This window comes from Gallus gallus, chromosome 12 (genome assembly GCF_016699485.2).
Source record: "Gallus gallus isolate bGalGal1 chromosome 12, bGalGal1.mat.broiler.GRCg7b, whole genome shotgun sequence".
NCBI lineage: Eukaryota > Metazoa > Chordata > Aves > Galliformes > Phasianidae > Gallus > Gallus gallus.
In genome coordinates, this window is record NC_052543.1 from 18,232,021 (window position 1) to 18,246,248 (window position 14,228).

The 14,228-nt window shown below is 44.5% G+C and overlaps 1 protein-coding gene across 3 annotated transcripts in view; it reads left to right on the forward strand.

Moving 5' to 3' along the window:
• Positions 1-14,228, forward strand: part of CNTN4 (contactin 4) — a 258,279-nt gene that overhangs the window by 220,314 nt on the left and 23,737 nt on the right. For all 3 annotated transcript variants that reach the window (XM_046900033.1, XM_414435.8, XM_025154515.3), the window contains exon 13: positions 7,759-7,886. In XM_046900033.1, coding sequence (XP_046755989.1) covers positions 7,759-7,886 — 128 coding nt within the window. The remainder of the gene's footprint in view (positions 1-7,758; positions 7,887-14,228) is intronic.

Here is a 14,228-nt window from a genome sequence, read left to right on the forward strand (position 1 = left end):
GCTGTAAATGCTCCTTCCTTTTCTAATCACTCCTTCAGAATGGGATTTCATCAGTTCCAGGCTTGTCCCTAAAAATTTCCAGGCAAAAAGGAGGATGATGACAAAGCACAGCTTTTGTGTTGATAGTCATTAATGTGTTCTGGGTACTGTATTATTTATCTGGACTGCTCCGTCACCGCAGATAAATAGTTTGTAGAGAAAGAAAATAGCAGGAAGAACTTAGGGTGGCTGGGTGTTAGGATGACTTGGTGACTGGTTTACGCTGTTCAGTGAGTTTGTGTTGCATCCTATCATAGGGATCAAAAGCACTCAGGACAAAGGCCTTGGCCATCCCGTGTTGGGCCACACACTGCCTCAGTTCAAACACTTCATCCTCGGCCTCTGTAGTTCTACGTAAAATGCATGTCCAGGAAAGCTGCTGGGAACTTTTCCATTAAACTAATTGGTGCGGGTTTTTACCTTGGTTTATTCTGGGCAAATACAGTTCTTACCTGAAAATTAATTATAGTGAGTTTGCTGTTAAGAGAGCTGCCAGTTGTCATGGATAAGTAAGGCCTTATCTAATGCCTGCTTTCACCAAGAGAAAGACATGTACTAAATTAAATGGGCTTTGACTGAGGCTCCAAATTAGCTCAGACTTTCCTGTGAACCATGAAAAGACAAGTATTTATAGACAAATAAGTACCGTAGCAGATGTTGCTGGTAATGTAAATCAAAACTAACAGGTCCCGGACAAGAAGTTGCGTACCATTACAAGGCTGCCTGCATCGTGTGGCAGTCAGTACCATTTATGGGGTTAGATGGATGATCAAATAAAAGCCCCTGTGATGCCATTCCCGCAAGTATTCTGTCCATTTCACACCAATTCCCAATCGTGCAGAAGTGTCCAGAGTTAGAGCTGCTCTCATGTGCTTTCTTAGGTGAAGCCCAACCTTGGGAGATGGTGTTGTGGATGCATGGAGGGACATCTTGAGTGGCCTGAAGGTACAGGACTGGGGTTAGGGCTTTCCTCCTGTCCTCTCTCCCTGTGCATGCCAGAGGCCATCACAGGTGTGAATGGAGATTTGTGATGTCCACGTTGACCTCTGTGCCTACTTGAATGGGGATTAATGTTATACAGCAGACAGCTCTAACCTTACTGTTATGTATGTACACAGCACAAACGTTGCAGTCGCACTCGCGAGAGCAACCCATGACCATGGAGTTATTATTAGCAGGGGACTGAGGCAGTTCATCCTTCATGGTGATGGGCAGGTGGTGGTGAGTGGTGCTTTGGTTCAGGGAGGGCTGGGAGCAGTAAATCCTCCCTGGCAGCCAGGATGTACATCCAGACCTGGGAACATTTCTGAATCCTTCCGTGTTTTCTGAAAGAGCCTAATGGGTGATAGTGCCGTTATGAGATCATTTTAATAATCCTAGTCACTGCTTCACTGCATGGGAAGTATTATTAAAAAGGTAAACTGCTACAAAGGCATGCAGTAGAAACAGTAATAATTGGATAAATAATGCAGTTGCCTGGAATCGTTTACATTTGCAGTAGAGTTGTGGCATGGAGCAAAGTTGCAGTTAGGCTAACAATTGCTCTCCATGTTCCTGCCTACGAACAGCAGGTAATGGCTGAGCAAACACATTGCTGAGAATCAAGGCCGGGCTACCCTGTGCCTTTCCCCTCCTCCTCTGCTTCCAGCCCCAGCTCAGAGGAAGGACAATGAGCCATTCATCATGTAGGCTGAAATGCACTGTTTCTCACAGGTGCCTTTAACCTAAATCTTCTCTCAGAAGACGGATTATCTCTTAGAAGAACTCTGGCACCACAGTCCCTTTTCAATAGTCACGTCAACCACTGCCACAAAGGCTGTACATGAAGGGATCAATGGTAGTTTTATCTCAAATTGCACTCTGTGTGTATTTCTTCCAGCTGACATTCATTTAAATGCTTGCTCTAAGACATCTTTTCTCCCTGTAATAGAAAAAGGAGAGGACATCCTAAGCATTGTTTCCTGGGGGGAAAAAAATTAAAAATATTCACTCGGTGAAGCATGAAATATTTCGGATGTCTGTGTTTAATCAACAGTGAAAGCAAGTGTAGTTATGCTTGTATTTCGTAAATTAAAATGCTGAAGTGATCAGATAAGAAGCAACATACCTTGCTTCATTTCAGCAGAGCAAATAAAACCATCTGAGGTTTAAAGAAAAGTCACTTTATGAGTACTTTGCTCCCAAGAAGGAATCCATCTGTAAGCTGCAGTCCAGCAGTTCTGCTGCCCGTGTCCCCTGGGAGGAGAACCATCGCTGTCACACAGCCTGCTGTATGCACTGCCTCTGCCGTCCATACATATCCCACATTTCCACCTGCTGAAGAGAAAAATAGAGGGCATGCTGACAAGAATATATTGAAGGATACCTGCGGCATCATCTGTCTGGTGCAAATCTTCTGTCGGTGATGCAGGGACTCTATGAGTGAGTAAATAATTCACTGTGAGGAGGTTAGCCCTCGAGCACGCCGCTTACCCTGCTGAGGCTCACACCTGGTGCTGGCCAGGCATGGATGGGGGTGGATCATCCCTGGCTCTGCAGTGCTGATCTCTTTGGTTCCTCGACCCAAAGAGAGAATGTGTTACAGCAAAGGCAGTAGGGCTGGGGTTTTTAAGCAAGTCCTCTATCGCAGCACAGGGCTGACCTGAGCAGCAGTTCATAGGCATGTTTGTGTAGAGGCAAGGGATGCAGTCAGACAGCCAAAGGTCAGATTTCCTTGGAGCTGGGCTGGAGGTAATTGCTGATGAGCAGTTTTATTATGTGCTCAGGGAGTTCTGCAGTTTTCACACATTGTTCATATTCCAAACAAGGGCTTGATCTTGTTTTTACTAAGTCGGTGATAAAACTCTTACTGATCTCACTGGGACGTGTTATCACTAAATGCATGTTACTCACTGAGAAATACCTTTCTACCTCTGGGAATTCTGCCCAGCAATGAGAAGTGCTGCGGTGAGCTCCGTGAGTTGGATCTGCTGTGCTCAATTCAGGTTGGAGGTGGCTATTGAGTCAGTGAATCAATGCAGCGGAGGTATCGCTGTTGGGAAATAGAGGAGAGCAGATCAAGTGATTGTGCACTGATGTTTGTCTTTGTACTGCTCCAGGTCTGCCTGGCCTCGTCCAGTTGGAAATTCCAGGCAAGTCAATAGCAGCGTGTTGATCCAGGAAGAGCTTTGGGCAGATGTGGCCATGATCCCAGAGTGGTCCTTTCTTGTAACCTTGGGTGCCTGAGCACAGCACATCCCTGCACAACAGTTTGGTATTTCTCATCCTGAAAGATGCACTTCTCTCTGTCATGTCGTTTTCAGGGCTCACACCAACCAACCGAATGGCATGAGACACTTCCATTCCTGCAGAGCGAGCACAGGAATCATTTTTTCCAAGTTGATATTTTTCTCTTTGTTTATTGTGTGCTAGTAGCAGTGACTGAGTGCCAGTTATCAGTGGCACCAGTCAGTCCAAGAACAGATTTTCATTATTAGTTCCTCTTAGCACTGCTGTGGTTAGCGGTGGCAGGGAACCCAGAGCACTCAATAGCAAGTCAATAGCTCCTTTTGGTTTGGAGCGGTTCAGAGAGGTGTGTACTCAGCAGCCAATGCTTTATTCTGCAGTAATGTGTGTCTGTGGGAAATGTGCTTTATTTTAAGTCTTCCTAGCCATCTTGCTAGAAAACATTTTGAGGGTATATTTCAGATGAGATGAAAGAAAGTGTGCTGTGTAGTGCTTCATTTAATTTGAACTTTGTGTCTTAGAAGGACTTGTTCAACCAAACTGCTAAAAGTGGTTGATCAAGGGATGTTTGCTTTCAAGCCAATTAGCAGTTTGAGAACTTTCAATGGCCTGAAATGAGCCTTTCCTTCCACTTAATGAAGATATGTCTGCAAAGTAGCAAAATCAGAGACAGTCATTCCTACTTTCTCAACAAACTGTAACGAATTCCAAAGTGTTAAAATAATTACTCGCTGACTTCCAGCACGTTGGACTAAAATTAAGGGACAAAACAATACCTTCAGCAAAAAGAGCCGCATAACCATAAGGCCTCCTACCCAGTGACTCACAATATAGGATTTTAATGATCTGATTTGTTTAAAAACAAAAACAAAACAAAACAAAAAAAACATTAAACTTGCACGATTATTTGTCATTCTTGATGCTGATCATTGGCAGGAGTATGCAGGGAATCAATTAGTTATCAGACCAGAATTCATTGTGTGTGGAGATCCACTGGGGAATAGCTTTGGAGAACTCAGTGTAAGTCCCTGCTTTGCAGTGTTGTGTTATCAGAGGATAAACCCAACCAGCTGTGGAGTTCTGCTTAGAGGTGGAAGGGAACAGCACAGTCTCCCCATGATGTGCCAGAGCCTATGGGGGATTTACTGACCTCATCCAGAGGTCGTTCCTAAAACCATCCAGTCCGCATTAACTACAACTATTTAATACTGGGAATGTAAATAGGCACTTAATGGGAAACCAATAGCAGCAGAAAGATAGAGATAGAAAAGGTATTAAAATTTGAAATTAAAACTAGTTTTATCCACAGGTACAGTTAAAATTTCCCATGGAGGAGATTATCCTGTAAACAGTTTTCAGCCACGTGGATAAAAATAAATAAAAATAAAATCTCAACTGTAGGAAAATACAGTCTACAATATCACTTTTTTCACATTTTTTGAGATGGCAAAATGCTGAGGGAGCAAGTGCACAGGCTGGCAGGGCAAGGCCAGCACAGTGTGGTCCTTCTTGGGCTGGAGCATCTTGCTGAGCTTGTTTCTGTCCTTTATATTGATTTGAATTTTAATGCCCGCCAAGGGCACCTTCAGCCTTCAGAAAGGCACTGTTGTTTCCGAAGACCTGAAATTGATAACAGCAGTAAGTAATTCCTTGGGAGCTGCTGGTGCTACTGCTGCCCAGGCTCCTGCACTAGAGGCCAGTATGGCAAGTCCTGTGCTACAGTGCACATTTAATGTAATACGTGCATTGATTTGTGCCAACACAGTGGTGAAGATAAGAGACAAGTAGCTATATACTACTCTCTTCCAATTATTGAGCTGGAGCAACTGCTACAGAAGCAAATACGTGTCACTGGACTCCTGCAAAAATAAATTACAATAGTGAATGCTACTGACTGCAACAATTTGGAGACCTATAAGCCAGTTGAGAAACTTCTATTAATATCACCGTTATTGACGTGTGAAATATAACCCCTGCCCCTGGTTTCTGCCAGCTGATCTCCTGTTGTGCTGCTGCAAAAGCAGGTCAGGGAGAGGCCAGGATGGAGGTTTGGGAGCATCCTGCACTGTCCTCCTCTCCCTCACTCTACCATTGCTGTAAAGACACAAGCTATCGTATTTTCTAAAGCAGCTCTGTTTGTACTCGTCAAGAGAGCGTGGTGTGACAGAAGGCACCGACTGCTCAGGCACTGCAATGGGCTGCCCAGTGAGGTGCTGGAGTCCCATCCCTGGAGGTGTTCAGGAGACGTTCAGGTGCTGTACTGAGGGCCATGGTTTAGTGGGAGCTATTGGTGATGTGTGGATGGTTGGACTGGAGGACCTTGGAGGTCTTTTCCAACTTTGGTGATTCTATGATTTTGTGACTGCATGACTGTCACTGTCCTACATGAAACTGTGTCCCTGGAGTCTCCACTTATCGTGCTGGCTGCAGCCTGCAGGAGCCTGCTTTGTTCCTGTGCTGGTGGGGATGGGTGTCCTTTGGGCTGGCATCCACCCATATGGGCTGACAGCTCTCTGAGGGTTGCATCTGGACTTGGACCAGACCAAAAATGAACACAGAGCAACAAATGCACGCTTTCAAGTGGTGTGGCAGATAGCTGAATTCACCCCCTGTTCCTTTCTGCTGTTTCTCAATACCAAAGTTGCCCACTGTCACCCCATGGCAGCACATAAGGGCTGGTTTCAACTCGTGGGGTCTGCTGCTACGTGCTGCCCAGCTTCTGCACTGCTCCTCACCTGGCCGGGGCCTCTCGAGCATTTCTGTGATGCCTGCAGCCATTGTCTGCTAAATTCCTTTCATCCTAATTTCTCAATCCAGTTGCTCAGAGCTTGATTGGCATTAAGAATGCAGGAAGGTTTCTTCATTTTCTTTCAAATTAGTTAAATTAGGAAATAATTGAGCAGGAGAAGGTGGGAATTAATATGAGATTTTCAGTGCAGGTCTGAAAGTGGCTGAAGGGCAGAAAGCAGATTGTGCTCCAAGACATGATACTGAGCAGACAGCCACGTGTTCTGCTAAGAGAGACAATATTAGGCTGGAGGGAAGGTTTCCCTGGAGTTCTGCAGATCATTTTTGGGTGTCTTCAAATAATTGTATTTTCTGTGGTTGCCATGCACCGAGGTAAGAATGTACTAATTAAAAAGAAAATGACCAAAATGTAATAGAGGGAACACTGAAGTGCTTTGAGTAATAAAAAGATGAAGTCGGTGCAAAGTCCCACTCGTAAAGGCAGCAGGCAGAAATTATGTGCTAAATGGGAAAAAGAGACTTTCCGACTAGAAATGCAAGAGGTGGTGGAAGGATGGGGCTGCCTGCAGGTGTGACACACTGCTCATCCAGGGCAGGAGCAGAAAGCAGCGGTGCATGCTGTGTGTGTCGGTGCCCATTTGCCTTGTGGTTGCAGCAGCTGGCCGTCTCATGGTCCTGGAGGTAAGAAATCCTTGGAAACTGAGAGAAATGTGTTGTTTTCGTCCACTGTGGTGCATTTGCAGTGATACGGTGACAGCCCCCAGCGTACTGCCACTGTCACCAGCAGTGAGCGGGTTGATGTTACAGCGGTTAATGATGTGCACAGTGGTGGCTGATGGTGGGCATTACGGTGGTTGAGCAGCACGGTGTTCTGTAGCTGTCCCCTGTGCTGCTTCCACAGCAGTGGATTCTGCTGTACTGGTGTGGCATCAGCTGCGCTCCTCACGAGCTGCTGGGTAAAGAATGGTCTTTACACATTTCAAATCGCAGACTTAATGTAACGCTGTGCTAATCAGTTGCAGTGCCCTTGTTGGCCAAAGGCACTTCTGATAATGCAGCCATCCTGAGCCCAGCAGGACCGCACAGCGCTGTACTCACTTCCTCGGGGCTCAAGGCATTCACGTTGGATGGGATTTACAGGAGATCAGGCTTCCTGCTTTCATTGACTTAAAGCAGAGCACAAGAAAACGGGATAAAAGATAGCGCTAATTGTGGGAACAAAGGAACCCCCAGAAGCATCCCCGGGGGGGTGCTGAGCAGGGGAGAGAAGGGATCAGGAGTTATCCTCCATCCCCACCTGCCTCCCACCATCCAGGAGATGGGTAACGGTGCTCGTAACAGCGTTTTGATGGCAAGGAGTACAGATCTGTGGAGGGGAAATTGGGGCCTTCATTGAAAAGCCCCCAGGTTTGTGCGTCTCTGGCTGCCGCCCACGCAGTGCGTGTTGCAGAGTTGTCCTGGAGAGTGCTGAGCACCAAAGCACAGTCTCGCGTATAACTACACGAGCTGTGTGTGTAAATTAGAGTTGCCCTCAAGTAAAGACGCCGAAAACTCATGTAAATGATGCATTCAGTATTTATGACTTGCGTCCTCTGAGGTTTCTGCCAGCTTAACTCACTCTCTAGCAGACAGCGGACTGTCTGCCGTTTGAGCCGTTAATAATTGAAGCAGGCTGGGAAGAGCAGAATGTTAACGTCACGTATGTGTGTAACATAACGTGTGTTCTGTGCCCAACTGTCTCTCCAGAATCACCGTTTTGGATGACGGCAGCCTCCGAATTGTCAACGTCACCAAGTCGGACACGGGGAGCTACACCTGTGTGGCCACCAACCACTTCGGGACAGCGAGCAGCACCGGCAGCTTGGTTGTGAAAGGTAACAGTGATGTTCTTCGCTGAGCAGCACCCAGTGCTGGGCACAGCCTGCTCCTTTGCTGCTGACACACGTGTGCCTGTGGGAATCGCAGGTCCTTCAGCTCTCTGGCTGCACGCAGCCCTGTGTGTCACATGGGGATGCAGCTCTGCAGCTGAGGAGCTCCAGGTGGCTGTTGCTGTGTACTCAGAGTTTTTCCATCTGTTATTTTTTTTAAAGGCAGAACCCGTAAGGTTTCACAAAGATGTTTAAAGTGATGATTTGTTAAACAGAGAGATGCTGACAAATGTTTTAAATTCATTTGTCCTCTGCTTTTGTGTAGTCCTACGTCTGAAGAATTACTATAGGCAGTGAGTATATGGATTATTACACTTGTAATAACTCTCCTTCTCCGTATTTGGGGGAAAACCTCTCTTGGATAGCACATCAGGAAAGACTGATTGCAAAGCAATAAATCAATCACGGAGCTCTAATGCTGTCAGTTTTCATTCTCCCATGTTTTGGCACTGATGGATAGCATTTGGTTAGAGGGTCTCCCCATCAATTATTTCTGTGGTGGATAGGGAATACTTGAAAATGTTTCAGGGCAAGTTTTAATCTGTGTTTTTTACAGCCAGAGCATATTTCAGCAAGTAATGTCAGGCAAGGGCTGATAAAGCTGGTGAAGTCCCATTGTGATTGTGAGCTGCAGGTGCCAGCAGTGCAGCAGCAGCTGTCATCCCAGGGCGGAAGGTTTGCCTCTCTGTTAGCTGCGTGGTTACGTGTTTGCAGTCAGGGAGGTTTGGAAGAGCTTGCATGGCACTTACCCATGCCCACATCTGTCCCTGCAAACAAAAATAGGGCAGAGTAAAAATCAGATCTCATTTCCATACAAGCTGATTCTGCTTTTTCTTGTTTTGTGTTGTCCTGAGGAGGAACCTGTAGCAAACAGCCACGGGACCAGTGCTCAGAGACAACGGGCATACAGCATCCTGTGTCTGTTACCAAAGGGTTGGTCAGCAACTGCTTTCCCCAGAGCAAAGCTGGAAGCAGAGGGGTGAGCACAGAGAGGCAGGAGGGTCCCGCTGCACCCATACCTGCATGCTACCAGATGCCCACACACCCAAGCTTGGCTCTGCAGCTCCTCTGTAGCTGGCTGACAGCATTTGGCACCCTTAAATCTAGTCACTGAGAACAGGACCGTGTTTGCCCACAGCTGTGAGTCATGCATCTGTCATCCACACCTTGTCCTTCCTCATTAGCAGTACCAAGGAGCAGGCAGTAATTTGAGTTCTGGGTAACTTGGGATCTTTGTGTTCATACGGTTTACACATCGCCTTGCTTCATGGTGGGGTTACAGAGGATTAGCAAGTGCTTTTTTTCTCCCTCAGTGCTCCGTTTTCACTTGGTTCCATTAGCATTAATGGAAGTGACATGTGTGCATGAAGCAGAGAATACACTCTTTTAAGCCCAGGATGTGGATATTAGCAGCAGACAGAGAAATGCAATTTCAAAGTCTATCCCATAAAAAGTATAAAAGAGCAGAAACTATTCTGAACTCCAAATGAACTGTGTAAAATACTCTTATTTTATACTGAAATGCTTGAGTTTCTCTGCCCTAAGTAAAACACGGACAAGGTTTGACAGAAATATGACTGAATATCTTACCTTAACTCTGTTTTGTGGTGTAAAAAAGACTAATTTACCAGCTGATGAGTTTTTTGACCTTAAGAATATTCTCTCCTAACTCATCTTATGTCATTGGGTAAAACACTGTGAAGGTCGAAAGACATTTTTCGAGCCTTCCTCTGCTCTCCCATTAACATTGCAGGGTCTCTCTCTCCTTTCTTCTTTTTTAATTCTTTTCTCTCTCAGCAAGAGATGCCGGCAGTGTCACAGACAGCGTGGGCAAGGATGGGAGGAGGAGGAGAATGTCTGTTACCCCAGAACCAAGGAGCTTAAAATAAACGTCTGGCAAACAACCAGAGAGGGATGAATAAATATTCATATTCTGCATGACTAGACAGCTTACAAAATATGAAATTCTGATGGGTGCCCATAGGGCTGTGTATTAACATGCTGTTGTCAGAGCTGCTGAGCCTCAGTGGCTTCCTGAACCTGTGAGCTTGTGTTTTGGGTTTCTTCCATTGGTTTGCTCTCAGTGAGAACTCTTCTGGCCTCTGAGACCTGAAATCTTGCAAACTTGCGCGTCGGGTTTGACCTTTAAATTAAAAAGCAGGATTGAATTTGTAAGGATGGAGGAGAATCCCACAGATGGCCTTCAGAGCTATGTAAAACATGGCATGTATTTATATGTAGCACTCATAAATATGAATTTTCCATCTTTCTTTTTCCATTTTTACTGTACTGGAGGCTAAATGTTCAGTTCTTCCAACGTGCAGCAAGGCTGTAGCCGTCCTCAGCACCGGGAGATTACATGACAAAGTGTATAAACTGTGCAGTACGAGTTGATTTGTATTTAATGCCGTTGTATAAATAGGCTAATTCAGAGCAGCTTTGAAATAGGAAGCTCACTTCAAGACACTGCAGTACAAGCTCTGAGTTCGTGAAGCGCAAGGAGGGGCTGAGGCCAGGGGCTGCCCCTGCAGAGATGTCCCAGCTCCAGTGGAAGCAGAGAAGAACCACTGTGTGAGTGCTTGGCGGGGTCTGTAATTTCTGCTCTAATAGTGAAGCACGGTTCTGGTTGTACACTTGCATCTCTGACAAGGGCAAGTTCCGACAGTGTTATTTGCCTGTTTCATTATGATGTACTTTTAACATTTTCCTCCTGCCATTAGCTTGTCTCGTTTTGACTGTTATGGGAGGACTCAAAGCAGTAAAAGCAGGAGAATTTTTGTTAGCTGGTGTCCATATCATTTTAGCAGAAAAATAATACAAAGATAATGTCAGTAGGTTATTTTTTCCTCACACTTGAATGGTCTGATTGTCTTGACTTTGTCCAGCGTGAGGATCGGCATCATTTTCTATAAAATTGCGTATTTTCCATTCCAAGCCTATTCCTTTGCATGGACATCAAATTGGTGCATTGCATTTAAAATTGAAAAGATTCATTAAATACTGTGAACTTCGGTCCATTATCAAAAGGCTTTTCAGAATCCTCAGTGTTATTATCTTCAAACCCGAGGTGGAAGTGGCTGGGCTTGTAGTTAAGAGGCAGTCCTGTGCTCGTCAGTGTGGGTGCAGCTTTTGAGCTCTATACAAGCAGTGTTGTTGGGACGTTGAGGTCTTCTGGCTCCTCTTGCCATCTGTGATTGCTGGGTTTCAACGTAGCTTGAGCAGTATTGATCTCTGTGGTTTGGAAGATAGTTTGCCTTGCAGCCAAGGGGCTTTGGATTTTTTTAATAGATAAGGAAGAACTATTTCTTTTCATCTTCAGAGTTTGTGGATGTTGTGCTGTCCATACTGGCGGGAGTTTAGTCCTCTGTCTCCAAAAGTACACTCCAGTGCAGAGATGTTGTTTTCTAATGACCAACCATCTGCCCATGGCATCGTATTTCAGAAGTTCTGTTTTGAACGTTGTTGGTACTGCATAGCATAGGGTTTCTTCAAGTTCTTTGTGTCTTAATTCCTATATAATAGAGTCAGCTGGTATGCGCTAACGCATGCGGTCAAGTAGGGTTTCTCATGCACCCTTTCCTACTTCAGTGCCCAATGTCCTCCTGGAGTGCAGCCATGGCTTACTTGAGTTTAGAAAGAAACTCATTAAATGACACCTCGTGTTAAAGCAAAAGAGATAATTTATAAAAGAGAGACAGGCTTAAAAGTAATAATCCCAGAGCAGGCCTTTAGAGTCATCTGTATATTATGGACTTTTGGAATGAACCTTGATAGCACACAAGGTGTGTGTTTGGCTAGTATCAAAGCCAAGATTTTCTGCACAAGACGAAGAGCTCTGAAATAGTCAAAAGTTGTGTTAATTTCTTTTTTTGGTGATGGCTGCACGCAGTTTCTATGTGTGGTCCAGATATGAATATTCCTTATCTGACTTAACACATTGTTCTAAAAAATGTCAGGGAGAAAAAGTAAATTTAGAGTAGAAACTATTTTTCTCCATAATCTCTATATCAGAGTTCTGTAAGGAAAATGAATAAAAAGGATTAGAAAGAACTGCAGACATAATAAAAGCACGAATTCATTCACGAGGGCGTGTTGGTACATTCTCATGGTTATGACGTAAAGCTTATTCCTCAATTTGAAAGTCTTTCTTGACTTCTAGTTCACATCCAGTAGAAAATGCTAGATTTTAACAGTTGACAATGAAAGCTATAATCTTCGGCTGTAAAATTGCAAAGTAACATATTCTGCTCTAATTGGACTATTTTCACTGAAATTATTTCTGGGGTATAATTAAGGGTCCTTTATTAGGTTTAAGTAAAATTATGACCCAGGGCACTGCATGAAAGGCGTGCTTGTAAATGAGACAGCTGTGCATCCACTCCTCCCAACCACGGCACCCTGAGGCTTTGGGCATGGTTTGCTGGAGGTGATTAATGAGCACTGTGTGGAAGAGCTCCAGGTAGAAACTGGTGGGCTTGGTGACCAGTGGATGCTGTCTTAGTTCAAGATCCTTGCAGCTTTTAAGGCACTTCAATATGGGTCTTAATCAGGTGCTTCATTGTTTCAGGCAACTTACAAGTTCATTTACAATTGCAAACCGCGGCGAACATTATTGTATGATGCCCATGCGAAATTGCCTTCTGCAGCAGCAAGAGCCTCATCTTGTGTTTCACACTGAGGCCCAACTCCCAGCCACTCATGAATGAACGGTGCCACGAGCTCTGTTTCTTATCTGAGAGAGAAAAAAAAAAAAATAGGTCATCTTCTAAGGCCAATACCAGTAAATGGCAAAGATAGGTGTGAATGAAATGAACCGTACAATACCAGCGGTTTGCACTTAGGGCCAGCTGAATGAGGTTGGTTTTTTTTCTTGTAAGCACTTACCGATCATAACAAATAAAACTTGTAAACAAAATATAACTGTTCAGCTTCATTAAATTTGCAGCAGACAATTAATTTTTTCAGGCAATTCAAATGGTCTTCTGTAGCACTGACTCGGTTTAATTGAACATATTACCACAAGCAGACAATAAGAAATATATTGAAGATATCCATCTGGCTTTCATGGAAAACCTTGTGCGTTTCCCTTTCTGTGGCTGTCACAAGCCTTACTAATTGCCTCATTTTGGCTGTTTTACAGTCAGTGTGATTTAGCCATTAACGTGATAAAAGTCATCGTAGTGAAGAGCTTGATATTAAAAAGCATAGATCTCTGGCCTATCTCTCCTGCCAGTGTTGGAGTTCTCTCTGGCATTATTAGAGTTATATTTTTAAAAGCAGTAATACAAATGTATTGACTCTTACAAAGCTTCTCCAGGTATTTTGACTGTCAAATTCTGCTTGTGAAGTCGGTGTGGAACACGTACTCTGGGTAAATACAGCAGACAGTTCTCCCTGTGTCCCACCCCACCACCTTCCCTCTCGGCTCTGTGCGCTGCAACCTCCAGCCAACCTTCAGGCACAGCGGGAGCTGGAACGGATGGCTCAGAATAATGCCTTACAAAGCTCAGCAGTTTCTTTTTTGGAAATTTCTTGTCCTCTCCCGCACAGAAAAGAAAAGCAAGAAGCTCAGGAGTTGACTCAGTCATCAATAGAAGATTGGGTTGTTTAGCTCATCATTGAAGATCAAATCCATACATCAGCTGAAAAGGGAGATGACCTATAGGTTAAACGCAGACTCTTAATGAGACAAAAGCAGGTTAATTAATGCCTTTCATCAACTTTCTTTAATTTATTTTAACACGATCCATTTCAGAAAGGTTAAAGTATTTCTCAGTTTTTGAATACAAATGAAAATCCAGCGTAAAATGAAACCGTAGTTCAAAGACTTCTGATATGTATTTTCATCAAAATGCAGTGCAGTAGATGGTGCGTGCTTATATATGTGATTGGATGTTGAATGTAAGCAACAAATTATTTTCTCCAATAGTTTGTTGCATAACTAAAGAAGACTACCCAGAGCTTATTAACTGGAAACGACCGTCCAACTGGGGACACTTATAAATTCATGAGAAAAGCCAAATACATTTGGCTGAGCTTTTTTCCACCCATTTCCCTAGCCAGTCGCTGCAGAGAATTAATTTAGATTTCCAAGAGCTACTAGCAGCAGGAGGAAGAGCTGAGGTCTGTGGGACGAGCCAGAACCGTGCACCCTGATTAACGAGGCAGGAGCACCAGGCAGAGCAAGGCAGGAGTGTCACACACACTGGTTGCTCAGCGATAGAGATCCAGCAGGGGTTGGATGTAAGGGGCTGTGTTCTCAGTTCCTGTGACTCTGTTTCTTAATGG